This window comes from Argopecten irradians, chromosome 7 (genome assembly GCF_041381155.1).
Source record: "Argopecten irradians isolate NY chromosome 7, Ai_NY, whole genome shotgun sequence".
Lineage (NCBI taxonomy): Eukaryota > Metazoa > Mollusca > Bivalvia > Pectinida > Pectinidae > Argopecten > Argopecten irradians.
In genome coordinates this window covers 6,512,461-6,536,245 of record NC_091140.1, presented here as the reverse complement: position 1 = coordinate 6,536,245, position 23,785 = coordinate 6,512,461, and the positions used below count along the sequence as shown (strand labels likewise).

The 23,785-nt window shown below is 36.4% G+C and overlaps 1 protein-coding gene and 1 long non-coding RNA gene across 2 annotated transcripts; one reads left to right on the top strand and one right to left on the bottom strand.

The window, feature by feature from the left end:
• The first annotated feature begins 1,036 nt into the window (after positions 1–1,036).
• LOC138327396 (uncharacterized) lies at positions 1,037–2,336 on the top strand. Its single transcript, XR_011209042.1, has 2 exons — positions 1,037–1,882; positions 2,267–2,336. It is a non-coding gene; the product is annotated as an uncharacterized lncRNA (long non-coding RNA).
• Positions 2,337–8,509: 6,173 nt separating this feature from the next.
• LOC138327406 (low-density lipoprotein receptor-related protein 4-like) lies at positions 8,510–21,808 on the bottom strand. The gene is made up of 19 exons (XM_069273471.1): positions 21,709–21,808; positions 21,067–21,126; positions 20,483–20,565; positions 19,462–19,533; positions 18,316–18,463; positions 17,905–18,079; positions 17,033–17,211; positions 16,542–16,781; positions 15,964–16,132; positions 15,542–15,669; positions 14,239–14,395; positions 12,714–12,823; positions 12,131–12,314; positions 11,499–11,677; positions 10,817–11,056; positions 10,218–10,392; positions 9,928–10,058; positions 9,241–9,397; positions 8,510–8,665 (listed from the first exon to the last, which is right to left on the bottom strand). Exons 1-19 carry the CDS (start codon positions 21,740–21,742, stop codon positions 8,560–8,562), a joined length of 2,727 nt encoding a protein of 908 aa, XP_069129572.1. The 5' UTR covers positions 21,743–21,808; the 3' UTR covers positions 8,510–8,559.
• Between the last annotated feature and the right edge of the window lie 1,977 nt (positions 21,809–23,785).

Here is a 23,785-nt window from a genome sequence, read left to right as displayed (position 1 = left end):
TCTTAGTAGTAGTCGGACTCGGGCTTTAATAAAATTGTCCATTTGTTGGAAAGATAATTCCTGTACTGTATAGAGCTTTACATTTGTGGTGTCAATATTTTTGCCGTTACCTATAAAGAGGTTACTTGTTGAATTTAAATTTCAGAGTTCATTAATTCTTATAATACTTTGAACTAATGGTTTTGGATGTGCCATTAAATTTTCTGAATAATTCGCTGAATGCACTGATTTCAGTGGAAACGTGAATACAATTAACATAAATTGCCCACAAAATTTGCCTGCTTTACAGTAGTATACTGTTGATGTGGAAATTTACGCGAAGGTCACTTGATCGCAAAAAATTTCAAGTTGCATAATATTTTATACATGTATGAACTTTGTTATTTAAATTTTAAAAGTGTATCTATCCCGAAAATAACACCGCAAAAGGTTTAGCATGCAAATTGTGAAATTAAGCATTCCTGAAAATATCCATGTTTACAGTATATGGTTGTCGGGATTTTCTAGACATCGTGCTTCAGCTGTTATCATGTGCCATCCATAAACCTTACATTTCAAAATTTAGCGGAAATAAGATGAAAATCCAGAGATCGTCCTGACCAAAGTAAGTAGTGTTATCTTTAGGTCAGTCAGAATCCAATATGGCCACCAGATTGAAAACAACATTTTAACTTTTCTGGTTTCACAGAACTCAGCTGGTTTTGCCCTCTTCTACTAACAATTATGATTTAACTTCCCATCACTCAACTTTTAGCTTTTCTGCTTCTGAAAGATCTTTAACAAGACTTCTCTCAGAAGAGCGCGAATCAAGGAAATTGGCCTTTAGCATAATATATCTGAATATTCCTGGAGATATGAAGGAAAAGCAGTTTATGAAGCGCTGTTATATTTTTTCGGCCCTGAAAAAGGTTGCCTTGGTTCATTCTAGAATACAAGAGTTCTTTTCAAGATTCATTTTGATATTTTCACATTTGAACTGATAGAAGATACAAACATGACATTGAAAATAGAAGTGAATATACCATGTTTTACTGTAAGTTGGTCCTTGGACAACTTAAGTACAGTAATAGTGGACACATCAGGACAGGATATGTGTCCTGTATACTTCAGTTTGAATACATTATTGAACCTGTGTTCAGTCTAGTATATCTATCAGTAGTCATTGTTCTGTAATCTTTAATTACATTATCAAAGAACATTAGAAAACTGACTGAGTTGTTGTTAAAAAAAAAAAAACATATAAGGAAGAAAATTTGGACTGCTCTCAGTCAAAATAGTGGGTTTTGTGGGTTGGAAAATTCATATTCATACAATATTAGTAGCTATTTATACCTGGATATTACTTTGCAAAATGAAAATTTATTTTGGAAAGAATGCGAATTAAGTAAATCACATATGATAGAAAATTGGTTTTACAGTAGAATTTTATTTAGGTTTGGTTTGGTTTTATTAGTTTAACGTCCTATTGACAGTCATGTAAGGAGGTGCCAGGTTTGTTGGTGGAGGAAGGTGTGAATAGTGTTATGATGAAAAAAGTCTTGAGTAATGTTATGATGAAAAAAGTCTTGAGTAAACTAAAAGCTTACCGAAATAACCTAAACACTTTCAGCATTAGTATAGATTAATAATACTGATTAGAAAAAGTGATGAGATGGTTATTTTCAGTTACATTTTGTGTGTTTACAGGTGTACTGGGAATCAAAGTAAAGATTATGTTACCATGGGACCCCAGCGGTAAGATCGGCCCCAAGAAACCTCTGCCAGATCATGTAAACATTGTAGAGCCAAAGGATGAACAGCCACCAGCACAGCCATACAGTGAACAGAAGGGAACCGCCAAGCCCGGAGCACCCGAACCAGCTCAGACACCACAGGCGTGAGGGTAGGTTTCTGATGTTGAATGTGTATGATAAATTTATGTAAAACCATGATATGAAAAAAATTAAAAATATAATAACTGGAAAAAGCTTTATTAAGACTCCAATTTCAACCTAGTGTGAAAACCATAGGAGTTCGTCTATAGTGTTACATATCTCCTGCTAAAATTTTTACTGTTAAATTTTTGAAAAAATAGATTTTCACAGAAGATGAATTCTAGATATGAAAAAATGCAATCTGTAGTACATGGTTTTTATTTACCAGTAATTAGACGGCCAAAAATTGGGTCATTTAGCATATATGAAAGTTATGTTCAACCAGACTTTGGTCAATAAGAGTAGAATTGTAAATAACAGAATATTGATTTTTCCTTTTTGTTTCCTTGCAGGTCTCCTCATCACAAGAAGATGCTATTTAATTGTGATGGACTTCATGTAAATTAAACATGTGAAGAGAAATTTAGTGTTGGTTATAATTCAAGAGTCGAAAGTTCATTCAGGGATCATCTTTAATCATCATCTAAAGGAAGATGTAGTTGAATTTGAATGAAGCAAATGTATGGCAAAATCAGCTGATAATAATAAATAATAGAAAAGGAAATGGGTACTAAAGAGAATCCAACTCTAGTAAAACCCCAAACAAAAATAGAATCCAACAGCTGACAACAGGTAAAGTTTATAACAAATCAATGTTACCAAACCTACAGTTACTTTATATGCTGTATTTGCATATTACAGTTATCTGCCCTTTCGGTTAGGTATTGATTGTGACGTCATGTGTTTGCAAGCGTAATGTCATATCTTTCAGAGAAAATGAAGTGAATCGTGTTTACAAAATAATGATGTAACAATCAGTACTTACCCGAAAGGGATTTTTTCCGTGATATGCAAAAACAGAATTGCATCTGTCTGCATCAACATGTACAAGATTGCACGTGAAATGAAGTTATGATCCAATTTTAAATTGTACCCTTTTATCACCCAATATTAGGTATTTTAGCTCCAGATTTTGGACCATTAAAATTGTCTTAGTAGTAGTCGGACTCGGGCTTCAATAAAATTTTCCATTTGTTGGAAAGATAATTCCTGTACTGTATAGAGCTTTACATTTGTGGTGTCAATATTTTTGCCGTTACCTATAAAGAGGTTACTTGTTGAATTTAAATTTCAGAGTTCATTAATTCTTATAATACTTTGAACTAATGGTTTTGGATGTGCCATTAAATTTTCTGAATAATTCGCTGAATGCACTGATTTCAGTGGAAACGTGAATACAATTAACATAAATTGCCCACAAAATTTGCCTGCTTTACAGTAGTATACTGTTGATGTGGAAATTTACGCGAAGGTCACTTGATCGCAAAAAATTTCAAGTTGCATAATATTTTATACATGTATGAACTTTGTTATTTAAATTTTAAAAGTGTATCTATCCCGAAAATAACACCGCAAAAGGTTTAGCATGCAAATTGTGAAATTAAGCATTCCTGAAAATATCCATGTTTACAGTATATGGTTGTCGGGATTTTCTAGACATCGTGCTTCAGCTGTTATCATGTGCCATCCATAAACCTTACATTTCAAAATTTAGCGGAAATAAGATGAAAATCCAGAGATCGTCCTGACCAAAGTAAGTAGTGTTATCTTTAGGTCAGTCAGAATCCAATATGGCCACCAGATTGAAAACAACATTTTAACTTTTCTGGTTTCACAGAACTCAGCTGGTTTTGCCCTCTTCTACTAACAATTATGATTTAACTTCCCATCACTCAACTTTTAGCTTTTCTGCTTCTGAAAGATCTTTAACAAGACTTCTCTCAGAAGAGCGCGAATCAAGGAAATTGGCCTTTAGCATAATATATCTGAATATTCCTGGAGATATGAAGGAAAAGCAGTTTATGAAGCGCTGTTATTTTTCGTTATTTTTCGGCCCTGAAAAAGGTTGCCTTGGTTCATTCTAGAATACAAGAGTTCTTTTCAAGATTCATTTTGATATTTTCACATTTGAACTGATAGAAGATACAAACATGACATTGAAAATAGAAGTGATGTTCTCATGAAAAAAACCCAACCTTTTATCATTATCATGCAATCTTGGATTCTTACTAAAAAAAAAATGTTGTCCCTGTTCTCAGAATGTACTGAAAGTATCTATCACAAATCATGGGTAGGATTTATTGGTTCTCGGTCCAATATATTAGTTGTTCATAAAAAGTTTAGGACCGACCTGAAAACAAGATGGCCAATTTGGGGATTGGCATTTAAGAAACATAGAAAGTGTTGATGGGGTCTTCCTCCAATTTCTTGTGTATTTTTACTTTGGTAACTATTTGTGCACGTTGCATTATGGTTCTGTCAGAAAATAATATTGTAAAGTTACCGTCTTTGATGTTGACTAGAAATTTCTTAGAAAATAGTGATAGGATCTTTCGTATTTCATTATTTTGTAGATGATCCTTCGATTTAAACAGATCGGAAAATTAACGACTTAGAAGACCAGTGGTTATGATCATTGATTTGTGGGTATAATTTGTATTGCTGTTTGAAGTAATCTTTCTCAAATCGCATATTCACCTTGATCCCTAGTCGTCCTTATTCAGTATTAATTTTGTGCATCCAGATGTCTTTCTTCCTAAGTGTTCAAACTGAAGTCAAAGAATTATTGGCAATTGGAAGTTTCCTTTCAACTGTAATCATTAAATAAAATTATGATGCAATACTTTTTCATTGTTTAACTTTGTAGAAATATTTGTTTATATAAGTCCTCTAGATCCAGTGATTATAATTCTTGCATCCATATGCCTGCCCATTTGTTTGTCAGGGCTTGTGAGATAGCTTTTCAATTACTTTTAAAATGTAAGGATTTTTTTTTTACATATAGCAATATAGATACCATTGTCTTAGGATTTCTAAATTCTACTTTACAAGAGAGTAGACTCAACATATAAATAAAAACCATAAAACTAGCAAGTTATCTGAAATGTTACAAATCTTTTTGTCTGAACCAAATTTCACATTTATTGTCTATGTGTAACTTGTACATAGACCATTTATGTATTAATACTGTAGTAACAGTGATTACAAACACATAGACTAAAATGTAGTATGTAGTACTATGTACATCTGTCTTTGATTTGAGTTCTAAACAAAAAAGTGGTACCTATTGGGAAGTTGTAACTTGGGCGGGGGGTGAAATACAGAAGAAATAGCTACACATGGGAAAAAAAGATATACAGTACCATATGGATTCAAAGTTGCTCCAAAATCAATGAGACTAAATAACCAAAAAAAAGCCATAGATAATTTAATTAAATCTCTGCAAAAAACTACACGAATAATTGAACACATATATTGTACTTGTAAAATATCTATGTATGAGCTAATTTATTTTCACATCTTTGACAGCTACATGCATGGACGTTGTATGGAACGTTTTCGTGTGGTTTTAAATGGGAAATTATGTTACGATTATTTGTATTTAACCTTCATGATTCGGTTGATGTAAAATACGACGAATGCGATGCTGGAATAATTGCCCCTTGCCGGGGCCCCATCTCTGCATCGGCCGAATATTTGTGTCGATTTCCATGTATAAAGATGCTTTTATCGAAAAATGATTACAAAGCATTGTCATTAATGTAAGAATACTTCATTTGCATCAAATGTATCATCTCAAAACAACAATTTACATACCGCATTAGTGGTTTATCACACGAAACGAAACCGACACGACTGAGAAACACATGTCCATGTTGACATTTCCACGCAGCCTCGTTTTCAAAGAGTTTGGCGAATTTATATTTAGAACTGTGCTAAATTTACACGGGGCTTCCCCAAAATTTCAATGGTCAAAACTGGACACCGTAAGCAGAACTTGACCATCATTATGGTATGCAATGACTTTTGGAAGGCCAAAGAACGCATTTAGACTGGTTTCCTTTGCCCGACTATTCACTTTAATTAATCAAGCAAACAAACGGGGCTTGAATGAAGCTCGCCTTTCCTTATTTGCATGTTTAAAGTAATATGTATTATATTGATACGAAAGTGTGGCTAAAGGGGGAGGGATGGGGTAGACTTAACGGATAAAAGGTACACGGCCTACTGTATCTTTCTAAGAACGACAGCAATATCAGTCGAAAAGTTTTAAGATCTGCTAGTTAGACTTCCTACTTTAACTAAAGCTGTGGTACTGACACGGATATTTGGTTATTGACACACTAACAGCAGCTCAACAACCACAATGCGATATTGCGAATTTGTAAATCGAAAACGTAGGCATGAAAATTGCCATCAAAGAGAAAAAGGTGCGTCGACCAGCAGCCAACACAATTTAAGAGGTTTGTTAGATAATCTCTGTATATAAACAAATGTCGGGTTGTCACCCTCGTTTCTTGCCAATGACATGTTAATGACAACCATTACGCTGATACACATCTTTACGGGTACGTCGCAATCAGTATCAAATGTTGACTCATCTGATATAGACACTAACACCAGTTGTAACAGGTATAAGTTAATATAAAACAGTAACAACAAGGCATCAGTTACAAGTTATTCCATCGTATAAACGCCGCCTCCAAACCAAATTCTAGCATTCCTATTTCCAGAGCCTAACTCAATTTGCCTGTTTCAACTAGAATATAACTTTCGATAACTCGATTTGTACGTAGCTATTCTAGAAGCTGAACCGTTTAAGAATTTGAAAATGTTCTGAGAAGACTTGTCACCTGAGTATAGCTCAAACCTGTGTTTAGCATGTGTTAGACTCGTATCGAGTTAGGCGCACACAAACCTGTATTTAGCCTGTGTTAGACTCGTATCGAGTTCATCCTCGATACTCCAGGGGTTCCGATCACATACGATCTCTACACCCCTGGACTATCTCATAGTAAAACTGGAGGCAACTGGAAAGAACAGGTAATTTAGTCCTTTGATGTACATCAAAAGAACCGTATAACGGCACACTGTGGTTGACTGTGTGGCTTTGAAGTTGGGCGTCGCTCTCTCTGTAGTCTTCAAAGGGAATCTTTGCAGGCCTGTGATTGGTCAGATATTTTCTGCTGAACTGCCTTCAGTTTTACTATGAGATAGTCCAGGGGTGTAGAGATCGTATGTGATCGGAACCCCTGGAGTATCGAGGATGTATCGAGTTAGGCGCATACAAACCTGTGTTTAGCCTGTTGTAGACTCTTATCGAGTTAGGCGCATACAAATCTGTGTCTAGCCTGTGTTAGACTCGTATCGAGTTAAGCGCATACAAATCTGTGTTTAGCCTGTGTTAGACTCGTATCGAGTTAGGCGCATACAAATCTGTGTTTAGCCTGTGTTAGACTCGTATCGAGTTAAGCGCATACAAATCTGTGTTTAGCCTGTGTTAGACTCTTATCGAGTTAAGCGCATACAAATCTGTGTTTAGCCTGTGTTAGACTCTTATCGAGTTAAGCGCATACAAATCTGTGTTTAGCCTGTGTTAGACTCGTATCGAGTTAGGCGCATACAAATCTGTGTTTAGCCTGTGTTAGACTCGTATCGAGTTAAGCGCATACAAATCTGTGTTTAGCCTGTGTTAGACTCTTATCGAGTTAAGCGCATACAAACCTGTGTTTAGCCTGTGTTAGACTCGTATCGAGTTAGGCGCATACAAATCTGTGTTTAGCCTGTGTTAGACTCTTATCGAGTTAAGCGCATACAAACCTGTGTTTAGCCTGTGTTAGACTCGTATCGAGTTAGGCGCATACAAATCTGTGTTTAGCCTGTGTTAGACTCGTATCGAGTTAAGCGCATACAAATCTGTGTTTAGCCTGTGTTAGACTCTTATCGAGTTAAGCGCATACAAATCTGTGTTTAGCCTGTGTTAGACTCGTATCGAGTTAGGCGCATACAAATCTGTGTTTAGCCTGTGTTAGACTCGTATCGAGTTAAGCGCATACAAATCTGTGTTTAGCCTGTGTTAGACTCTTATCGAGTTAAGCGCATACAAACCTGTGTTTAGCCTGTGTTAGACTCGTATCGAGTTAGGCGTATACAAACCTGTGTTTAGCCTGTGTTAGACTCGTATCGAGTTAGGCGCATAGAAATCTGTGTTTAGCCTGTGTTAGACTCGTATCGAGTTAGGCGCATACAAAGCTTTGTTTAGCCTGTGTTAGAATCGTATCGAGTTAGGCGCATACAAACCTGTGTTAGACGTATCGAGTCAGGCGCTTACAAAGCTTGTTTAGCCTGTGTTAGACTCGTATCGAGTTAGGCGCTTACAAACCTGTGTTTAGCCTGTGTTAGACTCATATCGAGTTAGGCGCATGCAAACCTGTGTTTAGCCTGTGTTAGACTTGTATCGAGTTAGGCGCATACAAATCTGTGTTTAGCCTGTGTTAGACTCGTATCGAGTTAGGCGCATACAAACCTGTGTTTGGCCTGTGTTAGACTCGTATCGAGTTAGGCGCATACAAACCTGTGTTAGACGTATCGAGTTAGGCGCTTACAAACCTGTGTTTAGCATGTGTTAGACTCTTATCGAGTTAGGCGCACACAAACCTGTGTTTAGCCTATGTTCATACCTGTGTTTAGCCTGTGTTCATACCTGTGTTTAGCCTGTGTTAGACTCGTATCGAGTTAGGCGCATACAAACCTGTGTTTAGCCTGTGTTAGACTCTTATCGAGTTAGGCGCATACAAACCTGTGTTTAGCCTGTGTTAGACTCGTATACAGCTACGCCATTGACACGAACGAAACTTGGAGGTCCGATCGGGATCTCGTTAATTCCTGATTTCTGGACCCTCATTACTCCGCTGAAATACAAGGAACGTAATCGTGAAAATTTTAACCTATCAGCTATAGTTCTAATGTTAGCAGGAAAAGACGTTTGGGCATGTTATAAGATTATTTTCCATAATCTGTTTGTACAATAATAGGCGGTGGTGTTGTTTTCCCCACTAGAATCAATTTGAATCCATGACCGATTTAAAAATGCACTGTTTTATAAAAATTAAAACTCAACGACCTTCCTCTAGTACTTTCGCCATTTCTTTATGGTTCTTCAGGAACATAAATATATATATGTACGCACTGCTAATACATGTATATACAATGAAGAGAAATATGTAGAGGAAGGTCTTCCAAAAGAAGCAATAATCAGATAACTATTAGAGCCAAACAAAAATGTGAAGCATTGATATTGCAATATATTTTGATCCGCAGCTGCCTTTGCTTTCGTTTGTATCTGTTTAGGATATATATATATGTCAGAAAAAGGTGCTTGCTGTTTAACCGAACCCTGAAATATAGCCACATGCAAACATGCATTACTCCGATCCCTATCAGGACACGTGTGGCAGGCTGTATTGGTGATATCACTGACACTTACTCCTTGGTCCAGTCGGAGAAGTAGATGAACTGCTCGTCTGTATCCACGCCGAAGAAGTGAGCCCCGGAATCCTCGAACAGTACATGTCTGTTACTGCCATCAGTGTTCATCACTTCGATCTTGTTGGTGCCGGCGTCACAGAAATACAGCTTGTTATCTGACAAGATAGCATACTGAAATTTCAAACCGATTATAGATAGTGCAGGTCTTAGTGGATAGTGAGACTCCGAAAAGCAAGCAGTCGTTGTTATATGGACAGGCATTGCATGTAACGCTATTATAACAATGAGAGAGCAAGGCGAGATACAAAGTCAGTTTGAAACGAAATTAGTGGTACTACTTTTGACCAATCGTCATAAGTCGTACACAGTAGTATAAAACGGAACTTCGCGCTAATTAAGAGCTATTTGTTTCAAGGTAGACATGCGAAATGCCTCGACCATAATATGGTGTTTATACCATTTTTATTCTTCACATTGAGGTGACAGAGCGTACTGCAGGGACTGATATAGGAAAGGAAATCTTGACACAAACATAATAACAAGAAAACCCCAGCTAAATACATTTGAAGACGTGACGTATTTATGATGTACTTATTTTGTTATTTTTACATTCAGGACAAATTAAATGCTTTCCTGCGGATGGAAAAAAGAAGATTGAGAAAGTTATTAAGTGTGATTTTGCTACCTTTTTCGTCGTAAGTGAGGCCGTTAGGGAGTTGGAGTCCGGTACCGTTAGCAATGACCTGTCTCCCAGATCCATCATAGTTAGACTTCTCTATCTTAGGGTTGTTTCCCCAGTCAGTCCAGTATACCACCCTAACAAAACACAGCCGTAAAATCACATCCTGAATGGCCTCGAATTGCCTATCATCAAATTGTTTGACACACATGATGTCTAATGACCGGGAATTACTCGCATCCAATATTCAATAGTTGTTCAACTTAGTGCCTATACAGAAAATAGCTTGAACTTACTGATTCTTTTTGTCGACAGCTATCGCCCTTGGTTGATCCAAGTTGGTGCTGATGATGTTTGATGGCGTTGGTGATGATCCGTCAATGCTTACTTTTCCAATAACGTCATTGCCGGTATCGGTGTAAAATAGCAGACGATTAGTATCGTCAACGACCAGACCATCAGGCGTCGAAACTGTTGACATAGATACAGTGCACAGCCATGATCATTTACATCCTCTATGATATCTACTTTTATTGTTTTATTAATTCCTATATCACTAGTTCAAAGCAGAAGCAATGAGTACTATTTCCATTCCTTAACCATGATCTAAACCGAAAATCAAGTCTAAAATTTGTACCGAATGTCTTTAAAGTGTCTGAAGAAAATGAAGATAGATTCTCAATATACAGCAAGGGGATTTGTATTTCTTCGTCAATTACATGGGAGAGAAAATACAATCATCATTACCCAAATATTTTCTACTTCCCTTATTTTCAAGCAAAATGACCTGTTTTGAAAATAAGTTTCTCTTCACAAGACCAAATAGAATTACAACATATACTTAGATTGCGTCAAGATAGGCCATTTCATTAGTCTATATAGTATACTGACTTACTTCTATTCAACTGTACGAGGTCCGTCTGAGTGGAGCCGTCAAGTGACGTCTTTCTGATAATACCGGATCTGACGTCAGTATAGAATACATTGTGACCCACAGGATCGTAGTCAATAGCAATAGGAGAGTACACATTGGAGTTCGGAATAGCAGAGTAACTTCCGGTTTCTAAGTCCATTCGGTAAACCTCTGACGTGTAGGAATCGGCCATCAACACAAAACTCTTAATAGTTGTGGGATCTATTAAAAAGTATGTCACATAATTATTAATTTAATACACTGACACTTATCTTCCTATTTTGAAAATTTAAAAAATGTTTCAACAGTATCTTTTGGACAGATATATTGCTAGTACCCATCATTATATGCCCTACTGACATTTATAATACAAGCTCAACTTCCACACCAGCACTTTTAAAAAGAATCGAAATATTCTAAGTTGATGATCATTAATAGACTATTCCAGTACCTAAATGAGATTTATAGGTAAAAGGATGTTTCTAAAATTGCTATTTAAATGAAAAAAAGAAACTAAACCTTCCCACCAAAATGTGTCGTATTATATATGTTTCATTTTAATAGAGTAGACATTAATTAATTAATTGACAAATGCAATTCTCAGTTAAGTAGACGGATGCCCAGTTTTACTACGAACACTATAAATGAGCTGCTGGTTGCTGACCTAGTTGACAGTTGACACCAGCGTCCTCATTATGTCCACAATCATGCACTCCCCAGTCTTTCGGTAGTGTACACTGGGCGATGTGCGATTCCTCCCCAGTACAATTCACTTCGTCCAGGAATATCATAATGTTCCCATCACTGCCGTAGTATGCTTCCTTGACTGCAGCAGCATTCGTCCTACGATATAAGAATTATCATTCACACGTACAATGTATTTCATTAGGGATATAAATCATCGTATTCAATTTGGTTCTTTACATATTCTTAGATTATGTAAAATAATCAAAGGCAATTACAATCCTAAGGGTAACAATATCGTAGGTATGTACCTGATATTATACTTTGTCTCTTTATTCATTTGTGAACCAGTCACGGTGGTGTCAGTCTTAAAAGTAGCACCCTTAACGAATCTCCTTTGCTGCGAAATACCTGATCTACCACAGTCGTGATATACACCTGTTGAAGTAAGACACGTACCTTCACAAGTGGAGGCATGTACTACTCAAGGGGAGAACAAAAATGCTGAAGTAAAGATACCTACCTTTTCAATTTGGGACATCTACCTGCTGAAGTTAAAGACACCTACTTGATCATGTTAAGACGCCTACGGGCTGAGATGGAGATACCTACCTGCCAAAACCCATCATTTCACAGATGACCCCGGCGTCTGCGTTGGTCCATCCGTCGTCACAAATCGTGCCCCACACACCGTTAGCGTACACCTCGACCAAACCCTCATTGTGATTGCCTTTACCCACCAAGCGAACAAACATGTGCGTTTCATCCTGGACAATTGGTGCAGGGGTGACCACACCTAGAGCATACAACAGATACACTAAGCTTTGATATAACAACATTAAGGAGAAAACGCTAGCTTTAAACTACACGTGTTGCTTACATTAGTGGAGAACTCAGTTTGAAACACGCAAGCAATCCCTTGGCAATACAATATATATGCAGATAATGCTAATATTTCACCGACTGATGGTTTTAACGTTATTATCAGAAGATGCTTGGATGGAATCCATCTTTAATAAAAAGGAACATCCATCGTTCATAGGCACGGAATTTGTTTTACAGTATTACAAATTTTGATGGATTGTCAAGGTAACATCTTGATCAAAGTTAAAAAAAAATGTACTGATTGAAATGGTTTTTATTCTGGTGAGATTTGTTTAACACCCTAAACGAAATACCACAGAAAATGACTAACCTGGCATGCCTGAACCGTAATGATGTATGTGAATGTCTGCCAGCTCCTTGAACGATGGTGGTCCTACAGTGGTCTTCCCAGTCCCATCCTTGTTCACGCGCATCACAGATCTGCAACAACATTCGTTTGTTAGTGTTTGTTACAATGAGAGTAGTATCGACATCCACGACTGATTTAGGATTTTTTTCTACCACAATAGGCGGTATTATTCAATTCTCAGGACATTGAATAAACACTGCAGCTATTGATTAACAATTTGTTTATTCCACACATGGTATAAACTCTGTACGCATTCTGATTGGCTGAAACGGTGAACTTTGACCGAACTACTTCTTTCCCAGTGTCACGTCATCATTCTCAACGTCATCAATAATCAAATGACGTCATTCTATGTTGTGGTGGCCACTCGACGTCCAAAACTGCTGTTGGAAAGCGTATGCGCCGTGGTCATTGTGTCAAAATACGTGACGTTTTCATACATGTTAAATTGACCTTTAGTACTAATTATACATCGAGCCGGACAAGAATTTTACTAATGAGTTTCGTAGTTTGAACGTGTATGAAACAAACTTGATCCTGACGGTAATGGCCTGATGATTATCTGGCGGGTAATAGACGATGCCCCTGTCGTGCGAATGCTTTTACATGTATACATGTAGTCCGACATTGAGTTTTATTTTCTGGAAGCAATTTTGAAGATTTGAACTCAATAAGAAATTAGATGAGTATTGTTTGACCCTAAAGATGTTCCCAATTAGAAGAATTTGATATCGACGGATTCTTTATCAAACGATGACTTTTGAATACTAATTAGAGTCTTTTTGCTGATGAAAATATAACTACACCTTATTTGCATATTTCGGTAAATACACGTTAACGTATCCCTGCCGTATTTCTATCGGCTAAAACCGAATATTATTGTGGTAGAAACAGGTCACACTACTCGTGGTTGTTGAATATTGAATTTATTCCACACGAGTGAGTTATTTTTTAAAAGTTACGAAAGACATTTGAAAGCTTGTGTCTTTCGTAACTTTTAAAAAATAACTCACTCGTGTGGAATAAATTCAATATTCAACAACCACTCATTGTGTAACCTCTATATAAACAATTAAGTTGAAATTGACCAGGATAAATATGTTTTTTGTAAATGATATTATTGTTGTATTGTGAATACCAATTCCAGTTGTTAACTAGATATACGGAAGAAATAATCCTGTAGTTTGCAAGTCTCCAACTAGGGGCAACGTATTCGATAAAATCTTGAACACTTCCTATTCAGAAAAAAACTAATTCTATTTCACCTGTCCGATTCAGGAGAGCCCCAGTACAAAATTTAAAGTTTGCTATAATTACTACTGTTAAATCGTTTTTGAGACGGAAGCATTATACTAGTATATTGAAGTCAACCGTTTGTTGATATTTCTTAATGAAGCGAAATTCCTTCTTCTTTATTTTGAACTCCTGATTTTATTTTACTATTTAGGTGTTTTATATCACCCTAGTAACGCTATCTGTCACTCACGTTCTGGTCCAGTCTGTGTAGTAGATGTACTGTTTGTACAGGGACAGGGCGAACATGTGAGAGCCTGGGTCCGACAACACCACTCCTCGGCCGCTACCATCGGTATTCATCTTCTCAATCTGGTCAGTGCTGGCGTCCACGAAGTACAGTATGTTGGCTGAAAAAAATGACGATTGCAGTCATAGCACTAACGTACTAGAATAAGTTCATCTGGATAATAAGATCAAATGTTGACAGCAAAGTTAAAATGATAATTTGTGATAATTTACAACTTTCTTGTATAGGTTAGAGTAAAGAATAGCCATGGCAGTTTTACTTAAGAAATAGATTGAGGTACAGGATCAATATTTGGTGTATTTGAGAGAAGTAAATTAAGTTATTGTATACGACACCTGTAACATAGCTACAACAGACACATAGTTTACGTAAGTGAGATGAATTATAATACGAGATTATCATCACAAGTTTTGGTATTCTTCATCGCCCTTAAATAGAGAATACATGATTAGTATCTTACAATACAAGGTTTATTTTGGTGCAAGACATAGGAAAGCCGAGATGACGAGGCTTTGCCGAGTCATGTCGGCATTCCGTGTCGAGCACCAAAATAAAACTTGTATTAAAAGATACTAGCCGCGTATTCTGTTTATCCTGCAACCATTATGACCGTCAGAATGAAAATAAATGCCACTTATTTACAACGTTTCGCTCGAAGCAAGACGCTTCTTTTATGCGTAGGAAAAGATTCATTCACTAGACCGAATGAGTGTGTATCCCTTTTTACCTACCGTGGGGAATTTATAAGCGCATTCGCAAACAGTACCAAAAATTCTATTCAGTATGTAATATCAATGGAACAACATGAAAATACTCAAAAAGTATCAATTACCCATAAAAGAATTACTTAACAATACATACCTTTAACATGAGTGAAGAAAAATACGACACCGCCATACGAGATTTTCAATATCGTAAAAATGACGTCATTCCGGTGAATGTGACGTCACTTTTTAACGGGACTAAATGACGCTTCATTTACCAAAAGGTTCGGGGTCAAGCTAGAAAAATTTCCGTCAGATGTGGAACAAATTTTCTTGATCGAATTGACAGATCAAGCATTTTGTATTGACGGATAAAGCACAAGTTTATCCGGCAGTAGTTGTCCGTTATTATGTGGGGTAGTTGCAGGAAAAATACATTTTTGTAGTAGAAAGGTTCGCTCTTTTCGCAACAGAAATTAAATGTTTTAATGATATCCCTAATATTAATTCTAATTTCGATGTAATTTATTTTATGGCATTACTGGTGTAGTCTAGGGCCAATCCGTTAGGCCATTTCATGTTGCCGGTGGCTATGGTCTGCCTTCCTGTCCCGTCATAATTCATCTTCTCGATCTTCGGAGTGGAACCCCAGTCTGTCCAATACACAACCCTACAAATACAAGGTTGTTCAATATGTATTAAGATTCCTTAGTCCAGCAGGCAACAGACGGCGCATTGACGTCATGTAGACGTCACAGATGTCAGACTCCGACTTGGATTCAAACTGGATGCTGTTTAGCCTTGATTATCAGGTTTGGAAGTTAGGGGGCATGTATGTAACATCTACATCGCAATAAATGTGTCATGCTTATTACAAAATCATGAAGACGTTTAATAATTTCCAATATGCTTTTCCTTCATTTATCGTCGCAACATTTAATACATTTATTTTCCAAGAGTCTACCTTCTTTGTGGATCAATGGTAAGGTCTCGAGGCTCGTCCACAGTATCATTGGCGAGAATGGTAAAGTCACTTCCGTCCAGATTAATGGATGCCACGAAGTCGTTTCCAGTATCAGCGTAGAAAAGAACCTTGTTGATGGGATCCACAGCGATCTTCTCTAAATCGGCATCTGCAGCCCAGAAAATGGGAGAGACATCACTTCGAGTTGTTTTGGTATAAGTAACTACATACTGGTAGAGAGAGCGCAGGTTCATTTGACGTATAGCCAACGACAGTTGAATTAAACGTACTTCTGATTCATTGAATAAAATATGTTTAACCAAACGTATGTAAGACGAAAATGAGACCTTTCGAATGCTCTTCGATTGATACGGACTTAGTAACCTAAAAAACCACAACGTCTGATCTTACGTGACAAATAAGTGGTCAGCCGATATATCTTCGTTTACGAAAGTTTAAATATGTACTTAAATCCAGTTGCTGAATGGATAAAGTAGTTGGATTTGAAGGATGAAAAAGGTGCGAATTACTTCCGTAAAGTTAGCAGATTTTTCCAAACGTTTAAATGTATAACTTACTCGAGTCGAGTTGCTGAAGTTCCCGGATATCAGTGCCACTGAAGTGGACGCTGAGGAGTTGCTTGAGAGCATGGTCGACAAAGTAGATACGTGCAGTTGTGGGATCGTAGTCGAGAGCAGTCGGTGAATACAGAGGATTCATTGGGATTGGTGTGAAGCTCTGGGTGTCGATGTCCATACGGAATATTAATCCACCGACTCCAGTATCCACGAGGAGGATAAAGTTGTCCTGGGTTCTCACTGTCAATTTTGATGAAAAGTGTATTGAGAGTTTGACATGAAGTGAAAGACCGTATGTCAACCTTAACATGAAGATTGTATCTTAATGTTGGAAATGCCAACGAATATGAATTATGATTTATGGCAATTCAATATTTCATAAGCATGAGATCAATTCATACTTAGATCAGATGCACATTCTTACTTCATTAACTTAAATTACAACTACTGACAAAACATTTGTTGTGTGACCAATTATTACAGACACTAACTTGGGGAGCATATGACACCTGCGTCTTCATTGTGCGAGCAGTCATTTTGACCCCAGCCATTGCTTGGACATTGGTCAATGAAAGTCTCGGACCCAGTACAGTTTACTTCATCTAACCAAATATGGGCATAACTGGGCGCGTGGCCAAATCCAGCTGCAGGCACAGCTCCAGCACCATCACTAGAAAAATAAGCCACTCTCTTTATTGTGAGTGTTGACTACATAAACAAATGAAGCAAGTATGATTATCCCTCCTAGCACTGGCTGTAAAGTTTGATTTATTATATTTTTATCAGTTTTACTATGAGGCAATTGTTTTATGTGATTTGTGTGTTTACAAAAGACAAATATCAACACAATTAATAAAATGGGTTGTTAATTATAAGGGTTGATATATCAGCTGAAATATACTTGCTGTTATGTCCTTTTATGTTCTGTCAGGGATTTAAGAAATATAGAACTTCCGATCACCGAAACGTTCACCATTGAAAAGATGTTTTCTTTGTTTTCATTCATAAGTCTGACTTTCTAATTTGTTGTTCCTTTTTCTTTCGCAAATCCATCAAACAAAATAAGTATAGCATGAGAAAACCGACGTTACGTTACCGTGACTTCACAAAGGAGATATCGACGTTGCGTATTGTTTTGGAAAATAAGTCTCAAATCAACGAGTGAATAAATGCGTATTTTTTGTCATGTAGGATAGAAATAATGTTTTACTATTGATGATGCTAGTTTTAAATTTCTTTGGGTTTGCAATCAAATTGGTTTTCATGCTTTTATGAAATCAAAAGTAGTGACATACATTCTTAGTCGTAAGTGTCTGACATTAGAATTGCGAACAGCACTATCATACATTGATAGGCGTCTTACCGTCCGAATCCCAGCATGCCGCAGATCACGGCGGCATTCTCGCCCGACCAATTGTCGTCACACACCGTTCCCCATCTGTTGTCATGGAACAACTCTACGCGCCCTTCATATGGATTCGATCCTCCGATCAAACGAACCCATGTGGTGCTGTTGGGCGACACGGTTGGGGGAGGGGCTGATCAGAATAAAGATATTTTGTTATGATTAGTTCCCTCCAACCTAGTGCTTTTCACAACCAACCAGTAGTAGTTTTTCTAGTTTCCTTGTTAGAACATAAAATTTATGCAAAACAAGTAATTGGTGATAATAAAACAATACGATGAGTTAGTAAAGCGAAATGTGTGTGCCGATCAAAAGTGTTGGGGTATGTAGTCACAATCAAACGTCACCTTGTCCAGTTATCAAAGATACCTGTTGTAGCCCCAGCTCCACACTCGTTTGTATTACAGAGATCACCAGTACAACATTCGTTACACAAGGGGATCACACGTTTATCCTTGTGCCTAGACCGAGTGTTGTCTCTCTTTCCTACCACTGGTCCGTGAAACTGAGCACAGAACTGAAAGTGAAAAGACATCGGCATCAGATGTCATCAACAAAGAATCACACCAAGCAAAAAAGACCAAGAGACTCTTACACTAGTGATGGGTGTCCCAATTACTTGAAGGTTAAGCTGGATATTGCGTGCAAGACATGATTATCAGCGTTGTGGTCATGTATGCCAGTTCAGAACCTTGATTTTGTCACTAGCTGTATGTTTATATTGGTCGTAAAACATATGAAAGTTACCAAAATATGGGTTTCATGCCATATTTTTGCTCGGCGGTTTGACTTCCCGATGACACGTGGAAATTAACAGGAATATTTAATCTGCAATCAATTACTGACGGATAATTCATTATTTGTATCTCCAGTATGATGACAGGTAATTCGTTATTTGTATCTCCAGTATGACAAAATATGCTCATGTTGTTTTACATACCTTTCTGTGAATTTGTTATAATTTCAAAAATGAAATAGCAAAATAAATCAACTTATTCAAACAAATATTTTAATCATCAGAAGGATGTGCTGAAATTTTACTGACAGCAGATTCCTTTCCATAATCCGCTTACGGCAGCAGTTTGTTATTCGAACCTCCAATGCCAAATAACGAATTCCATACGACCTCATGAACTATGCTATCTGTATATGGATAAATGAGTCCATTGTAATGGTGTGTCAGTCGTCAATACAATCACACTCATGACGTGACCACTTTGGTATCACTATAAAATCTTCAATAGCGTTTGGTTATTCATGGTTTTGTCATCCATATGTAAATACTGTATAACACTTATTTTCGTGGTGACGTAATCCATACTTAATTACATTTTCATGGCGACTTGACTTCGCGCGATTTGTTTTATTAACGGCTTTAGTTGACTTCTAGTTGACAGTTTCTCGGCAGTTTATTATCGCGAATACTGATCATGATCGGCACGAAATTCAATTGAACTTTCAGAAACGTTGGTTTACAGTGTACATATGTTTATAAATATGTAAATCCAAATCTACCTGTTGTCGTGTGCATCCCTGGTTGAACTTGTCCGTTGTTCCAGTTAGTACTACTTTTTCCACATAACATACCTGTTTTTAAAAGTCGAATTTCATGTAATATTAGCAAATTAGATTAATCATCTTATACAGAGTGTTTCAGAAAAAAAATCATGCCCATGTTTAAAATTGTTTTAACGTTATTTAATAAAAAATGCTGTTCAACAAGCACATGTTACTTCACAATTATCTAAAATAGATTTAAAACATTATGACGCCATTGATGATCTCATATCTTTATCACACCAAATACACACGGAAAATTTATGTTATAGTAGATCTCAATAAATACTTAATAGTCTTCTGAGTTGCACTAACAAGATCAGTAATTGTGGTCTTCAATAAATCTCAATACAAGTAAATAAATACACTATCTTCAATTTGTTTTTTTTTTTCATGTCAAACGGAATTATCTGAAACGAGTCTAAGACGACAACACAGTAAAATAAAATATTGTTTTGTAAATCATTCGTTCTATTGTGAAGCTTCAGCATTCCCGATATAATATATTCTAGATACATAACACGGTTTATATATACAAACAAGGTCACGGACACCCCAGCTATTCCCTTATGCCTACATACAAGGTCACTGTTACCCCGACTATTTCCTTATACATACAAAATAGGTCACTGTCACCCCGGATATTCCCTTATGCCTACAAACAAGGCCACTGTCACCCCGGATATTCCCTTATGCCTACAAACAAGGTCACTGTCACCCCGGATATTCCCTTATGCCTACAAGCAAGGTCACTGTCACCCCGGATATTCCCTTATGCATACAAACAAGGTCACTGTCACCCCGGATATTCCCTTATGCATACAAACAAGGTCACTGTCACCCCGGATATTCCCTTATGCATACAAACAAGGTCACTGTCACCCCGGATATTCCCTTATGCATACAAACAAGGTCACTGTCACCCCGGCTATTTCCTTATACATATAAACTATATATATAGCTAGGTCACAGTTCCTACCTCATCCTCCTCACATGTGATGGTCTTAGAACATTGGCTAGGATGATCAGACAGAGAACACGCCATACACATCGGACCAGAGGCTGAAACAACATCGCTTAGTTAGCAATACACTAAACAATACAGTGATGGCTCTGTCAAATATTAAAAACAATCAGATAACAGTCGACAAAATAACCATATAGTATTCAGTTCTGTATACAAAACATACTGAAATAGTTTAGGTTAAAGGCTAAATAAAATTTATTGTGTCACATATTATATACAGATCCGCACTTGAAAGAAAGTCATGGGTATCTTGCAGGGGAATTCTAAAAAGATTAAGACAAGTTTCTAGGACTCATGATATCAAATTATCTTGATTTTCTGTGTTATTTTGTCATTTTTTTACATATGTGTAAAACAGACATGTACATATATACATAAGAGCCTGGTTACTGAGCATACATATTTGTATAATCAACTTTGTTCGTGTTCTTTATTCACTTTTTGTTTGTTTTAATTTAATTTGTTCATATAATCTTATTATTATTATTATTATTATTTTGTAGCATTAGGTTGATATTAATATATAAAACACTTACACCGTTTGCTTTGCGAATTTTCCTCCGAGTAGGGTAGACTGAAGACAAGCACTGGCACAACTGTAACAGAAACGGGTTCACCCAGAATCCAGAATTAAAACATGGCTGTGATGTCATCTATTGTTAAAGTTTGAGGTATAGTTGAGAAAAAGCCGACTATTGTCACCTACTACTGTTGAATAGTTACCGTTTCCTAAAGGTAACTATTCTACAGTGAAAGGTGCATTTAATGACTGGTAAACATTATTAAGCACACAGATAACATAATATCCATATTCCTTTAGGGAATTCACATTCATTAAATCCAGGGAGAGATGGAACAATAGTAATATGAAATCGGAAAACAAATCCAGAATTCCAAGTTATAACAACCAATTTGTTATTAAAGATAAATCCCAGGTACCTGTCGTGATGTATTTGTACATTTATTTTTATATGTATGCAATTTTCATATCTTCATTCCAAAACAAATTTCACTATTTCTTTCGTTTTGAAAATGTTTTATCAGATATCGCAAGCATCACTAATGGGGGTCTTTATCATTACAGAGAGTAAATAAGATGTGTTAGATATATATCAGTTGTATGTTTTACAATTATTTTGTTTAAAAATAAATGACACCACTTTAGCGGTAGTTTTTACCTGCCAGCAGAAGAGTTGTTCGAAGTAGAGCCATGACAGCTGTCGGCTGAGCGAGCACCACGGACTACAAGACCCAGTCTTTATAAGACCGACATACATCTGGTCACGTGATGATCTCCAGATAACATTATCAAGGATCTGAACTTCCTGGTGATCATGACAGTCCAAGACGGGTCCAAAATGTTTTTTTTGTATCGATACTTAAAAACATGTTTATTATAACAGTAATTAGGATTTCTAACCTCACAAAAGAGATAACTATAACAATGTTCTAAGATTATAATGAATTCATTTCCTACGGGTTACGGTGATACTGTTTAATCGACAAAAATAAACACGAAATCTAACGGTTTAAAGATTTTGTGAGGAAACTATGTTTTCAGTTGAATAAAAGCCTATTGTAGTAATAACTGAGTTAATAAATTAAATCAACATGTACTTGACCTACGCCTGTAATTTTGAGGATGTCTTGCTGTACAAAATACTGTCGTTTATTTGAAAGATTGGCTCAGTATTACCAACTTTGATGTTAGTACACACTAAAGAAATACTATAGTATCACCACTATGTGTTTGATTTTGACCTTGAGACCTTCATTAATTGGTCATACTAGGTATCACAAATCCATATATGTTCTCAGATAACGATGTGTAAAATCATCTACAAATAGGTTAGATTCCATGTAGAACAAGTGACGACATACTGTTCAGTAACTAGTATATCACTTTAAAGAATATGTTTCATTGTAACAGTGTCATCGTTAATTACACGTAAGAAATTAATTTATGATAATTTTAGAACGGTCATTTTCTGTTATGTTGTTAATGCGTGTATACAAACAAAATGGCATGATAGAGTTTGGCTCTAAGGACCAGACAGACAGTTCCGTCTATTGCATTTAGTAATCTCTTGCGTCAATGCCTGCTTATCTGTGACATTGAACTTCTGAGAACCTTGGTTATCATGTAAATGTACTTATTACTATGCAAGATGGCACATTCATGATTATATGATGTCATTATTTGTGACTGTTGCATGTGCATTAGGCTGATAAAGAGATCTTTTGATTACGTGTTGCCGTCATTTAAAGTTATGGCGGAGAACTTACCAATACATCGACAATTCACTGATGTCTTGTGTTAAGAAGATATTGATGCCGATAATTGAACATAATTTTATTATTATATAATTTCAAATTTCAGGAGACATGGTCTATTTTTTTTTACATCTGAATACTTATACTTGTACATACTTATAAGGAGTTGTTTAATATAAAAAAACATTCCCGCCAGAGACATTTTTGTTTGCTGTAAATGTGTTTTGATTGAGTAAAATTATCAAAACTTATATTTTCACGCGGATGAATAAAACATTTTCACTATAAATTCCCATATTTCACTCTGAAAAATGTAATAAATTTTACATATATCCTGCCTAGTACAAGTAGAAAATGAAAAAAAAAATATGGAAGAGAAAAATATATGAAGGCTAAGTTTGTTTGTTTGTTTGTTTTACGGCCCATCGACAACCAAGGTCATTTAGGGCCAAACTACAAGTCATGCATTAATATCAGGATAAAAGTTCACGGTAAGAAAAAACAAGTAAGGACTAAAACACAGATTGTAAACGTTTATTTGATAAAAAAAGGTTTGCATGGGATAAAATAAATTTGGCTAAAACACATGAGAAAACTCATGCACAATGTTGATGAAACGATGAAATGTTGAGTTGATACGATGTTTGATGAGAAAACGTTCATATTTTGGTTAAAATACCGATCTCTTTGAGATAATTAAAAATACGATTATGTTTCACGGCATGAAACAAAGTGTACATGTCGGAGACATCGTAGTATTTATCTCGTATGTGTTTAAAATCAATACAATGCAATGAAATATGCTCCACTGTGAGAGGAGAATCACATGCATGGCATGTAGGAGGATCCTCCCCTCTCAATAGATAGGAATGTGTAAAATATGTGTGTCCAGTTCGGAGCCGAGAGAGAACTACTTCCTCTCTGCGGTCTCTCCGACTGGACAGTTTAGGATTAAGTGTAGGTTGAATTTTAAACAGTTTA

Excerpts from the sequence above, each read along its gene's own strand:
- LOC138327406 (XM_069273471.1), bottom strand. The coding sequence starts at position 21,742 with ATGGCTCTACTTCGAACAACTCTTCTGCTGGCAG. Across the intron at positions 18,080-18,315 it reads TGGAGCTGGGGCTACAACAG|CCCCTCCCCCAACCGTGTCG; the intron begins GTATCTTTGATA and ends TATTCTGATCAG. Across the intron at positions 10,059-10,217 it reads GCTGTCGACAAAAAGAATCA|GGTGGTATACTGGACTGACT; the intron begins GTAAGTTCAAGC and ends GTGTTTTGTTAG.